Source organism: Fistularia commersonii, chromosome 2, assembly GCF_037954325.1.
Source record: "Fistularia commersonii isolate RoL2024-O1a breed Wild chromosome 2, RoL_Fcom_v1.0, whole genome shotgun sequence".
NCBI lineage: Eukaryota > Metazoa > Chordata > Actinopteri > Syngnathiformes > Fistulariidae > Fistularia > Fistularia commersonii.
Genome location: NC_141285.1, coordinates 22,221,527 through 22,241,225, shown reverse-complemented (window position 1 = coordinate 22,241,225; position 19,699 = coordinate 22,221,527). Strand labels below are relative to the sequence as shown.

Genomic DNA, 19,699 nt, shown 5'->3' with positions numbered 1-19,699 from the left:
TTCGGCCGAGCCGACGTCTCGGAAACACGAGGCCCCGAACCGTCGGCTTTTCTGTCCTTCTCCAGCCGGACTTCCTGTCAGCAATAAATCTTTTTCCCGCCCGCCTTCCCTTCTGCAACCCCTCCGCCCTCCTCGGCCGCGCATTTTAATTCTTTTTTTTTTTTTTTTTTCGCTCGTCTGCACTTTCTGACTTTGCGCCTCGGGGGTTTTGGCCGGGGTTTTCCTCGCAGTAAGCAGTTTGATGGAACACTTTTGATTGAGCGGCCTGTTTCCCGGGCGGCGGGCGTGCACGGTTAATGCATTAATGCTATCGGCCGCGTGTTTTTTAATGCGTCCATGTAAGTGAAGCCGATCCCGGCCGCCAGCCGGACGCCGACGGAAACCTCGGCGTCGCTTCATACGTAACCGGAAAATCATCCGGTGAAGGATCAAAAGTCACATTTTCTGAACGTGCAATTCGACGAGGTGCCTTTTTCTCCAAGCGCGGGGATTTTTTTTTTTTTAAAACAAATATCCGACCGTCTCGACCCCTCGAGCGCCCTGCAGGGAAATGTTTTTTAATCCCTCTGATGCAGCTCCCTGTGGCTTTTGAAAATAATTAACAAGTAATTAATCAAAATGTATTTAATTTTAGTTTGTTCATTTTTAAAATATAATTTGAAATTTTAAGATTACGGCGATCTTTTAGCATCTAAATAAAATGTGGTAATTATAATTATTATATTATTATGCAATAATTATAATTATTTTTGTCGCTCTTAATAAGCGACTGCACACGCCAGTAAAAGGATGACAGCACACAGACAGAGGACGGCTTTTTTTTTTTTCAAGTCCGGCCTTTTTTTTCATAAATACAAGAATGACTGAAATAGACATTGAGTATTTTGCTTAAAGGTAACCTTCAACCTAACGTCTTTTTTTTAGAGTTCAAAATGTTTTGTTCCATACAGAAATGTAATTTTGTTGTTTCTGCAGTTGTTCAGTGATTTAAAAAATTGCAAACCATATTTTGGATATACATAGCAGAAAGGGAAAAAAAAACAAAAACAAAACGTCACATGCCGTGTTAATTCATTTAAAATTTGAAAAGGGTTGTGTGGCTCCCGGTGTTTTCTTCACGGCGGGTCCAAACCGCTATTTAAGTGGTGAAGGTTTAACCGCGCCACATAAAATAGACTAACCTCAAGATTGATTTTTGTGTTTCCCCATATTTATGTTGCCATCCATGGTGAAGCCAGATATATCATATACATCAAGTTGTGAACAGTGCAGAGAAATGTAAACCAGACGTCTTGTGTCGAGTGCAGGTCCGACGCAGACGGTTTTAAACAAAAAAAAAAAAAAAAAAAAGGGCCGTCCTCCGAAAAACACCTGTGCCTCCCCATTGAATCCCTCTCTGTCCACTAGTGGGACGGCAGCATACGAGTCCCGCTGCCACCACCAGCACTGCCGCAATGGCACAGGAAGGTACGTCTGCCGGAGGGGGAGCCGAGACGGCCACTGCCAACGTGGTATCCGTTGGCATGTGGCTGCTCCGTCCCCTCCACCCGCTGCCTGCTGCCTGCCCACCGGCGGACCGCTTTTGAACGGTCGTCATTGCACTCGGGCATCCGGCACACACTCACACACACGTGAGCTCGTATTAATTGGAAAAGTCAAAGTTCGGCGTTTGGCCTTTCGGCGCCGCTGTGCGTCTAATGAACAGAGCTGGCGATTTTTCATTTTCCTCGCGTGGAAACGCAGGCATGACCCTCCCCCGACCGCTGCGGCCGAGACCTAACCGAGCTGCGTTTGCTAACGCGACGCAACGGCTGCACACACACCGTATCAGATTCCTCTGCAGCGCAATATTTTTCTAATATCACCGCAAACAGGTGAGCGTCCGAGTTCTCCAACGGTTTTTCGACCGTCAGTACCGCACCGATGCCCGGTCGATGCTTGCCCGCGAGCACTGCAACCTTCCCCCCCCCCCCCCCGTGCATGGCCTCGGCGCCGACGGGCCAGCCAAGCATGTGTGTGAGCGCGCCGCGGAGGCTGCCAGCCTGCATGGGAAGCTGGATGAGCGGTGTCCTGACAATGCGAGGTTCCCAGTATGCTTCAAGGACGGCCGAGGATCGTCGTTTAGCTCGCTAAGCTAACTACCGGGCTACACGGCTTTTTTTTTTTTTCTCCACTGAGCGCTGACTTTACTAATAATTCCCTGACATGGAATTGCAACCCCCATTTTCAATTTCGGAACTATTTTTTTTGCGTTTTTGTTTCGCGAGGCCTCCCGAACCAGCGCCAAACCAGCGCCATCTTGTGACAGATGCTCGATTTGAAGCATACTGAGTCTGTTCCCTCCCGCTCCGAGGCCCCGATTCGGACCATGTGGACGGACGGACGGACGGACGCAACGCCGACGGCTTGTCTCATGGTTGATAGTGTCGTGGCCGCCGAGTAAATCTGGACACGTGTGCTTTGGTTTTTTGGATTTACAGACAAATTGGGAGTTATTTTCAGATTTTTTTTTTTTTTTTTGTCTGGTCGAATGCTGCATGCAGACGTGACCACACGCCACCGTGATCGCATGAACCCACCACCATTTCTGTGTAGACCGTCGGAGAATGAACCGTTTTGGTTTTTTTCCCCCCCTGCAGTTTTCAGTGTGCAGACAAATTGCAGAAATTAATCACGTCACTGTCCTCCTGCCCTCCTTCCTCCTTTTTTTGTCAACTGAAGGCGAGGGAGCATCATCCGAACTCAGCACCCAGTGCTTGTATGGGATGAAGGCATGAGTGTGTGCAGGAGTATATGTGTGCGTGTGTGTGTGTGTGTGTGGGCGCGTGTGTGCAAGCGGGTTTTTTCAAACGCATGCATGTGATGCTGAAGTATTCAAGTGCGGTTTTGCTTACAATGAAAACGGTCGCTGCCGGATTTAAATGTATTGAATTTTTATTTCAAAAAAATTCAAATTTTGCCAATTTTTTTTTTTCCTTTCCTGAGTTTGTAGTTTAGAACCTAAACTGGGAATCACGACATTTAATTTGATGCGTTTAAAGAAAAAAAAAAAAAATTTTTTTTTTTTTTTGCTATTCAAATTCAGGACTCCAAACTTTTAGGACCTGGACTTAAATCCCGGGCCCGGGTCAGGGTTCTCCCCGCCCACCGTGCGTCCTGTAAACCGACGTTGAAATGCGAAACCGGACGCACTTGACTTGAAAATCTGCTAGCTGGGTGGCGCTCCGGGCCGCTCGGTGGCCCGGTGGCTCGGTGGCCCGGTGGCTCGGTAGCCCGCCCTCCTCACCCGTGTCTCTCTTTCTCTTCCAGCGTGCAAAACCTTACTAAACAAAAAGTCCGACGGCGTGAAGGTAAGTCCCCCCGATCCCGGCGCCGGCCGCTGCACTTCCTGTCTGACTCCCCCTTCTCTTCTGTCGCTCTTCCTCCTCCACCTCCTCTCCTCTCGGGCTTCACCGCCAAACTGAAAAGCGGCCCCTCATTTGGCGTCGGAGACTTTCAAGCATTTTTTATTGGTCCTTTCTTCTTGATCGGCGGTCAGTGCATGCGGCCAGGCGCCACGACCGACAAGGGAATTTCTCACACACACACACACACACACACACACACACACAGAAAGCACACAGCCAGGGATTTGAACCTTCAACACAAATGTGATAACCCACTCCTGGAATTGCCTTGGCAGCTAAATCCCGTTTTATTTGTTTCCATTTGTTTTCCACCCCCGGCGCTTGGATTCAGCTCTCATGGTTTTTGATCAGTTCCCTGTTTCCCCCACGATGACCCCTTATTTTTGATTTTTTATTTTTTTTTCCCTCCTCCCTTTCGCCGCCGTCTGTCAGAAAAGGAAGTCCAGCTCAAGTGTTTGTTTGATGGTGAGATCGGCTCTGTCGTTTTCAGCTCCTCCCGTCTTGCCTCGTCTCCCCGGGTCCGTCGGGCATTCGGTCCCCCTCTTCCTCTTCCTCGTCCTCGTCCTCCACCCCCTTTTTTTTTTTTTCCTTTCTGGCAGAGATGACTGAGACGTCTTCTACGACAGTTTCCATTCCCTCCAGTTGTTTTTGTTTTGTTTTTTTCTGTTGGAAAACTCCATCCCGACATCGCCCACCCCGCTGCCCCCCGAGAGCCACCGAAAACCATTTCAGCTCCAGACAAGTCACACACACACACACACACACACACACACACACAATCAGGAATCTTTGCATCCTCCGAGGGCGGAAGTGCATTTTAATATTTCTCGCCGGTTTCTGTAACTTGCATGCTGTTCAGACGTGAAATCGGTTTATCGAATCCTGGACCGGTTGAAGGCATCGACCTGGTTGCTTTTAGGTCAGATCAGTTGCCCTTTAATGGCGTGAAACGTTCTCCGCGACAAGAGGCAAAATGCAAAGTTTGTATTAGCTAACAGCTAATAGCTTGATTTGAATTTACTTTTTGGGTTCACTTTGGATTAGCCTGGTTGGACGTGTTTTTCCAGTCGGCCCTGATGTTCTCGTTGTCCGTCGGTCAAAACGTCCTCAACCGTTTTCAGGTGACGTCGACATTTCCCATCGATGTTTCGGGGAAAGTCTTCATCCGTCGTTCCGAGGTTCGGCGTTTGCGAAAACGGATTTCGCACAGGAACTAGTTGGTGAACGGAGGAATACGTCTTTCCACCCCAGCGTTAGCGACTTACGCCCCCTGGATTTGCCAAATCCATTTCCATTGCACTTGATGGACCATCTTCATCTAGAAATAACCGTTATTCACATTGTATTTTTTGCCTTTTCAAGAGTTTCCCGGTTAAAAGGGAACAGCGGAACAGTGGAAACATTACTCGCCTGTCAGCGGTGGAGTCGCCTCTGGTGAAGTCGGCCTGAAATGTAAAGTTAATAAAACTAATCGTCCCTCACATTAGTACAGAGCATTATTTTGTCTAAACTAGGGGTCGGCAACCCGCGGCTTTTTAGTCCCTCTGATGCGGCTCCCTTAGAATATTTAATGAAAATGTATTTCATTTTAATTAGTTCATTTTTAAAAAATCATTTTCAATTTGAAGCTCATGGCGATCTTGTGACATTTAGATAAAACATGTTAAATATTTTGGTTGCTATGCACGCGCCAGTAGAAGGATGACAGCAGAGAGGACGGCATTTTTGGTTTGCCGCAGGTGGATCATTTAAGCTCGGCTTTTTTTCTTTTTTTTTTTTTTCGGAAATACAAGAACGACTCAAACAGACCTCGAGTATTCTGCTTTTTTTCGGAATTCAAAATGATTTGTTTCAATGCGGAAATGTGATTTTCTCTGTTGTTCATTGATTTAAAAAAAATGCAACACAAATTTTGTGTCTACATAGCATAAAGTCAGAAAAAAAACAGCGTTATGTGCCGTTAATTCCTTTTAAATTTCAAAAGTGTTGTGTGGCTCCCGGTGTTTACTTTATTTTGGGGAAAAGGGTTCAAATGGCTCTTTAAATGGTAAAGGTTTGCCGAACCCTGGTCTTGGGTTTTTTACTTTTTACACGTATGCAAAAAAAATAGATGAGAATAGAATGTTCCTTTAATAGCCCCACAATGGGAAAATAAAATTAAATAAATTAGATTAAATTAAATTAAATTAAACAAAATAAATTCATAAAAATAATCAAATTAAGTGTTTGATGTGTTTTATTTACATTACCAAAATAGTCCAAAAGAAAACCTGTTTTCCCAAATGCTCCCTAATTATGGGCGGCTCTTTGGGTGGCAAAGGTTGCCGACCCCCGGTAGATACAGTGGAAACTTAACTTACTTGTGCATCGACTTAAGAGTTTGCTGTCGCTCAGTGAGATATTTTTGCTTTGTGACTGGAGCCCAGATCTGAATTAGGAGCGACCAAGATGGGCGTTTAACTCTAATGTGGTAGCCTAGAGAAAAATCGTGTGTGTGTGCCGTGAAGTTAATTTTGGCGGAGAGCTTCGTCTGTGAGAAGGCGGGAGACGTTTACGGGGGATTCGGCGCCGCGGACGGCGGGAACGTCGACGGACGAGGCGTCGGAAGAGTCGTTCCGAGCCGATCGGTGACGGTTTGATGATTTTAGAAAGAGAAACGGCTTCACTCTGGCCATAAATGAAATTACACATAAAGTGTAGCATTTAGCAACACATGTAGCATTAAGGGTGTAGCTGATAAGTTTAGGACAAAGCGCCAAATGAAAAACTCCCTCAACCTCCTCCACTGATCGTCCGATCTCCCGGGACTTAATAAAACCAATTCATTTCTTCACCTTCTCTTTTATTATAATATCCAGTATTTGTTATTTACAGCGTTTCAGTTCATTTTAATGGGGAAATTTAATTTGATATACGAGCAACTTGAGCTGAGAACTCAGTCACGTAACAAATGAAAGTCATGGTATTGCTGTATTTTTTGGAAGATTCGCACACTCTTTTAAACACCAAAGATCGTAACGGTTGACAAAAAGGGGAGAAATTGCTGGAGAATATCAATGACGGGCGCTTCCCCGCCGCCAACTATGACCTCAAGTTGATTGGATCTGGATTGAACGGGTTTTGTGAAGCCGGTCCTCGTAGGAAAACGAACGGAGACGTTCTCGGGGTGACGAGAAGCCATCTCGACCAGCTCAGACGATGAGATGGGGAATCCTGGCAGACCCTCGGTCGCATTAAGAGGAGCCTTTAGTCCAAAGACAACCGGTTGAAATGATGAACAAGGTCTTTTTCACTACAATCAGCCGAACAAGGCTTTTTCTCCGTAATGAGCGGAGGAAGTGAACTTCCCGCGATGTCCGTTCCAGCTGATTCAGCAGAATGTGAGAAAGGAAAGAATCCACACACACACACACACACACACACACACACTTATATCCACAATTAGAGCAAAAAAAACAACAAACCCCCCTTTCATCAAGGCCTTCACTGCATGCACCGACCTGCCCGTCCAGGTTTTTTTTTTTTTTTTTTTCGTTTGTCTTTTTAGCACGGCTCGATGTCGTAATTCTTCGAGGGTCAAAGCCGTCGGGGTACGTTCGGATCCCGCGAGCCTGAAATTTTGTCCGGACAGATTAACAGATTTAAGGGTTTTTTTAGCCATCAGGAGCTAGCGTAGCTCGGTCAGTTTTTAAAAGCCGACGCACGGCGTCCGGGAGTCATTGTGTGTTGTGTTTCTTTGCCCCGTCGCAGGGGAACAACAGTAAAAACAGTGTAGTAAGCAGCAGCAGCACCAAAGACAGCAGCATGTCATCTTCAGCACCAATGGTACCTCATCTCTACTCGCTTTCTGTGGCATCACGTCTCCATCCTTTTCGGTGTTTCATTCCTTCCGCCTCCCTGTCTCATCTTTGTTTTTCCTCGTGTCACCGAGCGAAAAACCCCTTTTCTTTTCTTTTTTTTTTTTTTTTTTTTTTTTTTTGTAATTGTCGTCTCCCGTCCCTTCATCTTCTGCCTTTTCTGCTTTTTTTTTTTTTTTTTTTTTTTACCGAAACGCGAATTGTGATGTTGGTCGGTGTTTCTTTTTTCTTTTTTTTTTTTTTAAAAATCGAACAATTTTAGTTTGAGTGTCTCTCCTGCCTCGTGTTCTACCCAGATGACCTCCGGACATTTTTCTAATATATATATACATATGCATTCACGTCGATAAATGGCTTTTATTCGAGTTCAGCCAGGTAACTCCTCCGCTCGTGTTTTTTTCGTAAAACTCAAAAAGCGTTGCAAGACACACACACGGCGGTTCCTGAGACGTAGACGGAGATCTGGGTGAAGCAGGAGCCGGAGAGTCGACCGAGAGAGGACGCAGCCCCTTCCCGTGTTCGCACCGAATAAACATCTCAAATCACGCCATTTTTAAATAATAAGTGATTTTTAATAAATGAGACGGCGCAGGATTTGATGGAGATGCTGGTTTTACAGCCTCAAACCCGTAAAGTTTTGCAATCCGTCCCGGAGCGGCCGCTGGCTGCTGGCTTACCGCCACCGTAAAACTTTAGCACATCCCGAGTTATGATTTATTGCAATGGTTAAAATTGCAAATTAAAAAGGTCACGGGGAGAAAGGAGTTTATTTTCCGAGGGGAGATCAATGCCGTTATGCCCGCGCATTAAGTGTACCGCGAGCGCTGGAAAGCAATTAGCTTAGCTTAGCAGAAAAGACCGTTTCGATTAGAGAGCACTCTCGCCCAAATTGAGCGCGCACTTTTACACCAAGCTAACGCTATCATTCTATGCTAGATGGCAAAGTCACGGTTAGCAAAAAAAACATAAAAAAATGAATAAATGTAGCCGAATTTGTTGTTATAACCTTTCTGTTTAACAAACATCAAGGCAAAGACACATAATTATCATGATAATAAGCTTTAAATAGGTCATTTCCAAAGCTGCTATTAAGCTAGCCGTTGCCCGTCTCCAGCGTTTGCGCTAAGCTAACATGTTGTGGGAGTCTCCCTTTCACCAATTGGACATTTAGGTCTAATCGCGCCGCAGCATCTCAGCTCCACTTCGACACCTTTACTTTATTTTTCTTTCACTTCAAAACATTTGTCGGCGAAGGGGCTGCGTCCTCGGCGGTCGGAATTGGTGGATGTGCCGCTCGGCATCGCCGGGGGGGATCGGAGGAGGATGAGCGGGACCCACGAAATGCGTGACCTTGTTTTCCGAAACGGCGCGGTTTCCCGTATCTCGCTTTTTGGTGCTAAATGTGGCCGAGGAGGAGGAGGAGGAGCGAGAACCCGCCGTCGCTGATTTTCAGCAGCGAAGTTCCGCAAAAACTAAAATGTGGACAAAAGTCTCTTATCGTAATAGAGGGGACAAGAACAAACAAATTTAAAACATTGTAATTTGGTTTAGAATTTTTAAATGTGTATATTTCAAATATATTATATTTAAATATTTTTTCTGTTTTCTATATATTTTTTTAATTTTATTTTATTTTATTATTTTTATTATTATATATATATGAAAAATACCCACGGGCTTAAATCAGAGCCTTTTCAAGACCTGCATTTTTATCTGTAAATCTGTAAACTGATCGATTGAAAAGTCGCTGTTGTCTGCTTTCACAGTTCACACATTGTAATTCACACACACACGCACAAAAAACAAAATATTATGAAAAAATTAAATTATGAAATGGAGCAAAGTGTGTGAGGTAAGATAGGGCTAGGGGGGGATTTTCACATCGCCGACGGAAACCCTCCTCCTCCTCAGCCGCGGCGAAGCGAGCCCGTGTCCCGCCGTTCACGGGCCGCGTCCCGTCATCTACTCAATCACCAAAAACGCTCCACGGCTCCGTCCCGTAGCTCCCAAGCTTTTGTTTTGGTGTTCTGGATGTTTACGGTCGGTGCAAGATGTCGGCGTTTCCGACCCCCGGCATCTTACCCTTCGCCCCCGTCCCCTCCCTGCATGGTAAAGTGTTTCCTACCTCCCCCCAGGAAGCCCAGACAACTGTTGTGCACAATCCAGCTGACGGCACCAAGGTAAGCCGCTTCTTCTACACCACCGCCAGCAGCCCGACAAAAAAAACAGAACAAAACAAAAAAAAAAAAAAAAAACAACAAAAAATATTTCAATTTTTACCCGAAAAACCATCAACAGAACTGCCCGGAAACGTGGGGAAAATTGTAAAAAATGCCCTAAAAAAAAAAAATAAATGAAAAAAAAATTGAAATGTTGCTTTTTTGGGGGGGGCCGGAACCCCCCGCCGCCACGCACGCTAACCTGCACTTTCGTCCTAGCATGCAGCGCACACGCCGGGTTGGGCATGGGGGGGGGGGGTGGGGACACAAAAACACACACACATCGCGAGCGAGCGAAAAAAAAAACCCCAAACCTGTCGCCGACGCACCTGCACATTGAAGAGGGAGGGAACTAACACACACCTCTTCCGTTGTAGCGTAAAAGCACCCACTAACTCACACACACACACACACCGCTTTTTAAAACTAAGATAAATTGGCCTGAAACAGGCAGACGGCGGTTTTTCGCTTTGACTTGTGTGGCGCCTCCTCTCGCTGCTGTCCTGGCTGGTTTGTGCTCCTGGGAGGGAGTTGTCTGCCCGTCCGTGTGTCCGTCAGGTCGGCCGTGCATACGTCCGTATGTCTGTGTGTGTGTGTGTGTGTGTGTGTGTGTTGTTTCTGAAGCCTCTCAGCCGCGCCTCAACTGCAACATGTCGGCCTTCCGTCGGCGGCGTGGCTCGGCTCATTCCCTCTTGTCTCCACGCTGTGTGTCCGGCAGGGCTCCACGGAGAGCTGCAATAACACGGAAGAGGAGGAGATGAAAGGTAGGAAAGGTACTTGTCCAGCTTTTGTCTTCTCTGCATGCTCACCGCCACGCGTCCGGGTCGTCTCTCATATCGGCATAACGCCCGGCGGGTGTTTTCAGGGAAACAGACGCAAGGTAATCGGAATCAAGTCCAAGTCAAAGTGTCAATTTTATCATTTTTCACGCATACGGGGGGGGGGGGGATCGAAATGGTGTTTCTCGTGGTGCCAAAGTACAAATAATTATAAATAATTTCACAGACTACGACGAGGTGGTCGAGGAAGTCCCAAAAACGAAGAAAAAAAAAAAATTAGAACGCATCGGTCGAGCCTAGTGGTCGCCAAACCTTTTTTACACCAGGGTCCGGTTTTATAGATGAAAATGTTTGGAGGTGATTTCCTGGCAAAAAAGCTCTCCAGCAACTTTTGTTTCTGGCTTATTTTTTTTCAAGGGCTAGCTCCTTGTAGCTGATTTGTGAATGGCGCGACAGAATGATAATAATAATAATAATAATGATAATAATAATGATAATAATAATGATAATAATAAGATCCAGAAGGTCTAATGGAAAAAACTATAATTTGCACCCGGAAAGATTTTCTCTTCAGACCAGTCCGAGGACCTGGGGTTGTGGACCTAAAAGAAAGCTGTAAATCTGATGGAAAATTAGACCAAAAGAATGTATGAGGGAGGAATCGGTTACAAGGAAATCACCAAGATCTGATTTAAATAAAGCGGAACCTCGACTTACCAGCGCTGCAAAGATGCAAAGTCCGAACCGTTGCTCGTCCGGAAACGATTTCGACGCCAACGTTTGTGCAGCAAAGTGTGCGCGTTACATTTAGCAACACAATGTAGCATCGAGCGCTTAACCAGTAATCTCAAGGCAAATGCATTTGATATAACCAGCTTTTTTCTTTACATTCTCTTATATTGTGTTTTATCACGAACAAACTAGGAGGCCGGAAAGGGGAAATTTAATTCGATATACGAGCAAACTGAGTTCCGATCGAACCGATTCCACACGGAAGTCGACGTATTTCTTTGCTGAGACGAAGTTTCTCCGGTCGCCATCTAGAAGCTTCCCTGCCGTCGAGCGGTTTTCCCTCCCTTGACTGACGTGGTCGATTTGGAAAGATTCAGAATCAGAGCCTCCGAACATCACGCCGATGGATTTATCGCGTTCGATTTGGGCGAGCTGATGAATCAGCGGCGGCCTGATGGAATTTGCTGAGAAACAGTTATAATTCAAACTGAGGCCTCATCTAGGTGGATAGTCCATTAGTGTAATTGATCAGGTTATTTATTGATTGAAATGCATCTCAATTATAACGGCAAACATATTAAAATAGAAAAAAAATGGTAAAAAAAATCAGTTTAATGGCTGCGGTTTTGCTGATAATTTTGATTTTTTTTTTTTAAAAAATCAGTGCACGTAATCGGAAATTGAAATTATAGTGTTGCTTTTTTAAACCACATTTTAATATGAAAATATAATACGATATAAAATATATAAATAATAATAAAATGGAATATTCGCTGACCGACATGAGTCACGTCTCCACGTCCATGATTGTGATCGATTAAGAAATAGGAAGTTCTGCGGAGGCTGACGCTGAGGATCCCGCCGTGTCGGCCGTATTTAGTGTCGGTGTGCGTGAGGTTCCAGTTAAGCCTCTAATTACTGGCCTTGAGCTTTTTGCAGGGTTTACATGTGAATGAGTCGAGCTGCGGCGGCGGCCTGGAGATTTCCAGGAAGGAGGTAATCTCCTTACCCCAGGCTGCTCTCCGCTCACTCGCCGCCGCGTCATCTCATCGCGGATCGTCGGAAGCCGCCGCTTCGTAACGATTTGCGCGGTCCGGAGAAGCGTCGGGTTTTCGTCAGAGATCGTGCGACTCCCCTCTTAAATGATTTCATAAGGTCGCCATCGAAATGTCACCCGGATGAAGCACGATTGTGTTTGCGGACAATATGACATTTCGCCCATTTTTTCCAGCGCGTAGGTGAATGTTGTGCATCTGGTGTAGAGGTTTGAAAAAAAATAATAAAACAAGCAAATGACATTTGCAAAAAACATTTAACGCCTATCCCGAGGGGTTTTCCGAGCGCCGGCCTCCACTCGCGGGTCTGTTCTTTAGCCGGTTTAGCGGTAATTGTTATTGTTTAGCGTTCAATTATGGCTGGGATTAAGTCGTGCTTTTTTGGACCCCCGTTTGTGTTTACACGGCTCGGGAGAAGCGATGAACCTCGGCCCCCCCCTTCCGCTCCTCCCGCCGCGGCTCTGCTCTGAGCTTTACAGTATCAGTATCCTTGTTAAGCCGTTTGGCTCGCAAGTTTATTTTCAGAGAAGCCCTGCGGGGATCCGTGGAGGTTGGGACGAAGAAAACCCAATACCGGAATTGAAATTCAGCAGGTGGACAGAAAAATGTCTCCGAATGATCGATCATCTCCCCGCAAACCACTATGTGCTAATAAGTTGATAATTGTTGAGCGGTGTTTCTGTCGCCCCCTGGTGGACACTTCTGGTTACTGCAGCCGTGACCTCTGATTTCAAAGGTGACTTTATGGCGACTTGGTGGATCCTTTCGCGTTTGCAGGTGGTTTCTGGGGGGATAAAGTCCTGTATTCAGTATAATAACAAAATTACTTCAATTATTTTTGGGGCTGTTGGAATATTTGACATCTAATTGGAGAAAAAAGTAGGGTGTGCAAACAAGCTCCATGCCTCCGTGTGTGTTTTGAGCGAACCCTCCACCACCTTTGACTGTCCTCTTTTGTCCTCCAGACGTCCACCAGACCACTTTTAGCGTGAAAACGACTTCCCGCGCCGGTCGCGTGCTTTTGGCCCGTCCTCCTGTGCCGCCATCTACTGGCCGCCGGGCGCCGCTGCAGCCCGTTTCAATTGCTGGCCTCGGAGGCGCTCGCTTCCCCTTTAGGTGTTCAGACTGTCTGCGCGAGCATCTGGGGAGGATGAACCCAACCGGCTGCATTTAGGGCTTTCTGAACTTCACTCTTTTTCTCCGAGTCCGGAAGAACCGGCGCTCAATTTGAGTTTGCCTCGCCGTTCCTCTCCGATGTGTCCGACTCTAAAAATTGCTGTGGATTATTGGTGCGTGAGAGAGAGACAGTTGGAGTCGTGTCAGCCGGGAACAGCCAGTCCTTTGTTGCAGTGGTTTTCGGTTGCAGTCGATGTTATGCAGCAGCAGATACTCCCGGAGGTGTGTGTTTGTGTGTGTGTGTGTGTGTGTAGTAGGGTGTGTTTTCTGCAGGTCAGCCTCAAATGTCACCCTGATGATTACAGCAGGGATCGTCCACGTGACGCTCACACAGCTCAACCTCCACGTACCAGGGTATCGACTGAGGACTTTTCCGAGATCCGAGCTGTCGGCCGGTGGGATTTTTTTTGCTCGGTGATCCGAGCTGAGTCCGGAGCAAGCAGGATAAGCGTTTGACTCGTGGAAAAACACGAGCGAGGTGTGCGCGCGGTAGATTCGTCCGTGAAGAGCTGGAGAAGTTGTTGTCAGTGAGATACGGTGATGGAGAGCATCGTCCGTGAGAAGGCGGGAGATGTTTTCGGGGGATTTTGCGCGGCGGACGGTGGGAACGCCCACGGGCCAGGCGTCCCATGGAAGAGTCCTTCGAAGCCGTTTGATTGGTTTAGAAAAAGGAGCGGCTTCGCTCTGTCCATAAATGAAGTTTAGACATAAAGTGTACATTTAACAGCACATTGTAGCATTCAAGGAAAAATACTTAATAAAACCGCCGTATTTCTTTATATTCTCTTTTATTAGGTATATGATCATTCTTCAATGGTATTTAGTTATTTATAAAGTCCATTAATCTTATTTAAAAACCCTTTACAAAACCTCGGGGTCTGGAACGGATTCATAGCATTTTAAGAAACCGAGAAAAATTGAATTTGAGTGAACGGAGTTAGGAGCTTGTTCACGGAAACGACTAAAACCGTAAGTCCGGGATCTTCTGTATTCCAAACCTCATGTTGTCCTCCACCTCCTGTGTTAACCCTGCTTTCTCCCTGCGGCCTCCAGCGCGCAAACAGGAGATCATAAAGATGACGGAGCAGCTGATCGAAGCCATCAACAACGGGGATTTCGAGGCGTACACGTAAGTCCGTAAGAGTCCGTAAGAGTCCGTAAGGGTCTGTAAGGGTTTGTTAGAGTCCCTAAGAGTCCGTAAGAGTCTGTAAGTGTCCGTAAGAGTCCAAAAGAGTCTAAATGAGTCCGTAAGAGTCCGTAAGGGTCTGTAAGAGTCCAAAACAGTCCATAAGAGTCCGTAAGATTTTGTAAGAGTCCAGAAGAGTCTGTAAGGGTCTGTCAGAGTCCGTAAGAGTCCAAATGAGTCTGTAAGACTCCGTAAGAATCCGAAAGAGTCTGAAAGAGTCCGCAAGAGTCCGTAATAGTTCTTAAGAGTCCAAAAGAGTCTGTAAGAGTCCAAAAGAGTCCGTAAGGGTCTGTAAGAGTCTGTAAGAGTGCAAAAGAGTCTGTAAGGTTCTGTAAGAGTCCCTTAGTGTCCGTAAGAGTCCAAAAGAGTTCGTAAGGGTCTTTAAGAGTCCAAAAGAGTTCATGAGTCCCGCGTGCTGGTATAAAAGCTGATTTCTCTCGGCAGGAGAATCTGCGACCCGGGCCTGACCTCCTTCGAGCCGGAGGCCCTCGGGAACCTGGTGGAGGGCATGGACTTCCACAAGTTCTACTTCGAGAACCGTAAGTTCCTCGTTCCCGACGTCGGACGCGTTGAACGGCGCCTCGATGAGATCGATCTCCCCTCCCCGCAGTGCTGAGCAAAAACAGCAAACCCGTGCACACCACCATCCTCAACCCGCACGTGCACCTGATCGGCGAAGACGCCGCCTGCATCGCCTACATCCGCCTGACGCAGTACATCGACAGCCAGGGCCGGCCGCGTTCCTGCCAGTCGGAGGAGACGCGCGTGTGGCACCGCCGCGACGCCAAGTGGCTCAACGTCCACTTCCACTGCTCGGGAGCGCCGGCGGCACCTCTGCAGTGAACACGGGCACAGGTAGGACCGCGACGGCGTTGGCTTCGGAGCGTGGGTTTTCACAGCTCACGAACTCTCCGGGAACACAGTTCCGCCGTGTGCATTTCGTGTACCATAATTTCCGGACGATAAGCCGCGACTTTTTTCACGTAAACAACGATGTGGCTAATATATGGACTTTTTTCGGTGGGGGACGCTAACGAGATTCACGCCGCTAAAACGTTTATCCTCGTCACATCGGACCCATGAAATGAGTGGGAAATTCTGAGTCCGTTCAACTCCGACACCGAAGAAGACGACTTTGACGGTTTTAGTGCGCAGGAGGAAGCCCGAGATAGCGATCGGCTAGCCGGTGCGGCTTATATTGAGGTGCGCTCAATAGTCCGGAAATTACGGTACTTTCTTTGCCTCGACTTGGGAGTTTGACGTGTTCAGTGACCGAGCTTATGATTCGATTTACTCGTATATCGGATTAAATGTGAAACGCTGTCAATCCCTTCCGGACCCTGGTTTTGTTTCGTGTTTTTGAATAAGAAAAGTGTACTTTAGAAGAGGGGTATCTGATTTGGTGTCATCAGAATAAGACTCCGAGTACTTTATTGATCCCCAAGGGGGAAATTGCTCACGTATTGAAGTGGAGAAGAATCAAAATAGACAGCAAACATGTGTCGTCCCTCTGATGGACTCATTCCCGATCCTATCTTTTCTGGTCACTTCCAAAGAGAACCTCGATATCTTCATCTCCGCGACCTCCGGCTCTGCTTCTTGTCTTTTGGTCACCGTAACTGTTTCTAGTCCATACGGCCTCGCTGGTCTCACCGCCGTCTTGTCCACCTTTTCTTTCTTTCTGGCTTTCTTTCTATCTCAGAGACACTGGCACTTTTCTCCACCCATTCCAACCCACTTGAACTCATTTCTCTACCTCTTTTCCACTCTCTCCGTTGCTCTGGACTCAAAGTACTTGATATATCGTCATTTCCGGACTATTGAGCACACCTGAATATAAGCCGCAGCGACTAAAAATAACTTAATAAATATATTCGTGCATATAAAGGCGGCTCTTGTCTATTAGCCGCCACGTTATAACATGAAATATTTACACGGAAATATGTTATGCACAAACATCTATCTCTGCTTTGTAAAACCGTTAAAGTCGTCTTTTTCAGTGTCGGGATTAAACGTCCTCTGAATTTCACGGTATTTTCATTGGTTAAATATTTCGGTGGCAAGAAGCCCGGTAGCTGTAAAAAAATCCATAAATTAGCTGCATTATTGTTTAAGCCGCAGCGTTCAAAGCGTGTGAAAAAAGCTGCGGCTTATAGTCCCGAAAATACTGTTATACAAATAATAATAATAATGATAGAGAATGAAAAGAAAAAAATGGTTTTATTAACTGTATTTAAAATAAGATATACTTTATCGATTCCCACAGGGGAAATTCCTTTGCCACAGCAGCCGTTATAATGTCAAAAATATAGAAAAAAAAACGAATAAATATGAATATAAATTTAAATGGAGAGACATTAGAAGGGAGAAGTTAGCAAGACATCAGCAAATAAATAGACAGCAGGGAGATACCTTGAGATCAGACACTTTATTGCTTAACTTAACACTTTAAGCTAAAAGGTGTTGCTAAATGTGATGTTCACATTTTGTTAAACTTCATGTCTAAACTTCAGAAGTTCAGATTCGCTGCATAGCAGCCGGTATTTTACCTTCGGCTGCTTTCCGGATTCGATCCTTCCTCCGTTTCCCCTCTCCGGGCCGCTTCCGTCTGGAAACCGTCGCCTCTTCCCGCCTCCTCCGGGTCGTGACCTCCGCGGGTTGAGGTTTTGGCGCCGGGAAGCGTTCTTGTTTCCTCCTCCGGCCGTTTAAATCCAAAGAGCTCATTGTGAACGGTTTTCCTCGGAAGCGTCTGGAAGGCGGGCAAAGATCGCAACCGTGACATCTTGCGAAAAAACCTCAAATACACTGAATGAAAATGACACGCCGGACGCTGCCAGGGAGTCGGAGAAGGTTTTTTTGTCTTGTCAAGTGAACCGAGCTGAACCGCTAACCACTTTTTTCTTTTCTTTTCTTCTCTCCCTTCAGCTTCGCCTGAACTCAAAAGCCGATTGGAGCGTTTACTCTCCGTGGTCGGATTGGTACCTGGACGCCGGCCGGGACGGAGGTGGCTCGGGATAACGAAAAAAAAAAAAACACACACACACACACACACACACAAAAGGGGAGAAAAAAAAAAAAAAGTTACAATTTAGCGGAAAATCAAAACAAACGTACATTTAAGAAAAAAAAAAAAAAAAAAAATTCAAAAACTTGAGTGAAACGAGCGAGATCACGCCGACCAATCCGGTCTAAACCTTGCTCGCCGGCGCCGGGGGCCCCGGCCGAGGTCGGCCCCTCCCTGCAGACAGTGCATGCTTCTGCTGGGGACGCCAGGGGTGACGCTGTCCTCCCCCTTCCCCATGACAGTTGACCCCCCCGTCCCTCCGCACCCCATCTCTCCGTTCTGTGTCTGCAAATAGTATTACAACATTTGGGAAAATTTAAAAAAAAAAAAGAAATTCTACATATATAGATCGTGTACAGATATTATATACAAGCAGGAAAAGAAGAGCACGTGGTGAAAAACGGCACGGGAAGCCAAATATTACATTGGAGGGAAAAAAAAAAAGGAATTTGTTTTTCCACTTTGAGGAGTATTTTGTTTTGTTTGGGTGGGGGGGGGGGGGGGGGGGGGGCACAATATTTAAAAAAAAAATAAATAAGGGGGGGTTAGGTGTTGTGATATGTTACTCAAAGGGATCTTTATTTTTATTTTCCCTTTTTTTTGTATTATGTTTTACTCGTGTTTTTATCTACTGGATGATGTATTTTGTGTTGAATTTAATCAAAAATGGGGTTTTATTTAACAGAAGTGTGTATGAATAGATATTTATAAGGTTCTTTTTTGGGGGGGTGGGGGAGTGTGTGTCAGGAGTCATGCATGAATGTGTGTGTGTGTGGGGGGGGGGGTTCATTTTAAGAGATCCCTTGATGTAAATAGAAGAACACAAACCAAGCATGCACGCCAACACACACACACACACACACACACACACGGTCTCTGCGCTCCAGCCTGCAGGTGGAGCCTCCCTCTGAACCATCTAGGCAAGTTGCAGAGCTTCCCCGCCCCCCCTTCCCTCCCTCCCCCCTGCAGCGTTGCACCTTGAACACCAGGTGGCGCTGCAGGCCAACATCCTCGCCCCCCCCGACCCCGTCCTCCCGTCCTCCCGCCTCCGAGCCGCCCGAAGAAGAGAAAAGCACTGGTTCTGTTCTTCCTCCTCTGTGTCGTTGGGTGTAACGCATGGTTTAGTGGAACTATCTAATGGCCTGTACTGTTTTACCGCACACACACACACACACACACACACACACACTTAAGACTCGATGCTGTTGCGTTCGCCGTCCCCCCCGCAACTTCAGGCTCTGCTCACACAACCTCCGAACCCCATCTCCCCTCCTTCTACTTCCATCATTCCTGCCTGGAATCCTCCGCTAACCAGCCCCATTACCGTCTTAGTAACACACCGCTGTGTGACCATGATGATGATGATGATGATGATGATGATGATGAAGATGATGATGATGATGTCACCCTTATGCCTGTGTCTTGTTCTGGTTGTGTTCTTAAAATGTGTGTTCGTCGTCCGTCTTTCTTGGCTTGCTGTACTTCGGTGTGAAGTCTTGGCGCTATTATCAGAAAAAAAAATTAGAAATATTAAAAAAAAGAAGCATGTTACAAAAGCCGGGGGTTGCCGCGGAGGAGGCGGGAGCCGGGTTGGACGGAAAAAAAGGTCGCGACGGGACGAGGGCTACGGGACCTTTTGCTGATGGCAATCAATGAATTCGGTCCCTTTTTTTTTTTTCGTCACCGATCCTCTTGTAAATGTCGTAGTTGTTAGTGTTCTGGTGTCGATATTTTTATCCGTTGTTTTAAGCAGAGCTGTTATAAAAGAAAAAAACAAACAAACAAACAAAAAAAAAAGATGAGGGGTTGGAATTAAAAGAAGGCAAAAAAAAACTGCCACAGTTCTTTTCTACTGTTAACTCCACCCCTGGACACATGGACTAAAACACACTCCGGTGGCTAATTCACATCATAAAAAAAGCACATGGGGGCGGGGCAACCATTCTCCCTTTAAAAAGGGAAAAAAAAAAAACATATCTGTCATCGGTTTGACTTTTCCATAATCATCACGTCCACAGTGAAATTGCTGAAGAGATTCTTAAAAGAAAAGGCCTTGTGACATATCTGACATGACGTTAAAACTGTGCCCCCCTCGCATCCCTTCGACATACGAACACCGTCCGCACCGCGGTGAGAAAAACAAAACACCTAAATTCAATACCGTTAAGTTTTCCTTTTTGCTTTTTGGCGTCCCGGGTCGTGGGAATGTCTCGGTCCGCTTCGT

The 19,699-nt window shown here is 46.3% G+C and overlaps 1 protein-coding gene across 19 annotated transcripts in view; it reads left to right on the top strand.

The window, feature by feature from the left end:
• The window catches only part of camk2g2 (calcium/calmodulin-dependent protein kinase (CaM kinase) II gamma 2), a 60,249-nt gene extending 42,440 nt beyond the window's left edge, over positions 1 to 17,809 (top strand). Inside the window, exons 13-21 of one of the 19 annotated variants that reach the window (XM_086173140.1) lie at positions 1,408 to 1,467; positions 3,310 to 3,350; positions 7,158 to 7,232; positions 9,400 to 9,444; positions 10,202 to 10,247; positions 14,279 to 14,354; positions 14,856 to 14,950; positions 15,022 to 15,266; positions 17,337 to 17,809. In XM_086173140.1, the coding sequence (XP_086029266.1) occupies positions 1,408 to 1,467; positions 3,310 to 3,350; positions 7,158 to 7,232; positions 9,400 to 9,444; positions 10,202 to 10,247; positions 14,279 to 14,354; positions 14,856 to 14,950; positions 15,022 to 15,254 (671 nt within the window). In that variant the 3' untranslated portion in view covers positions 15,255 to 15,266; positions 17,337 to 17,809. Of the gene's footprint in view, positions 1 to 1,407; positions 1,468 to 3,309; positions 3,351 to 3,839; positions 3,873 to 7,157; positions 7,233 to 9,399; positions 9,445 to 10,201; positions 10,257 to 14,278; positions 14,355 to 14,855; positions 14,951 to 15,021; positions 15,267 to 17,336 lie in introns of all 19 variants that reach the window. The other 18 variants (XM_086173133.1, XM_086173182.1, XM_086173289.1 and 15 more) reach the window with 18 other exon arrangements.
• The last annotated feature ends 1,890 nt before the right edge of the window (positions 17,810 to 19,699 follow it).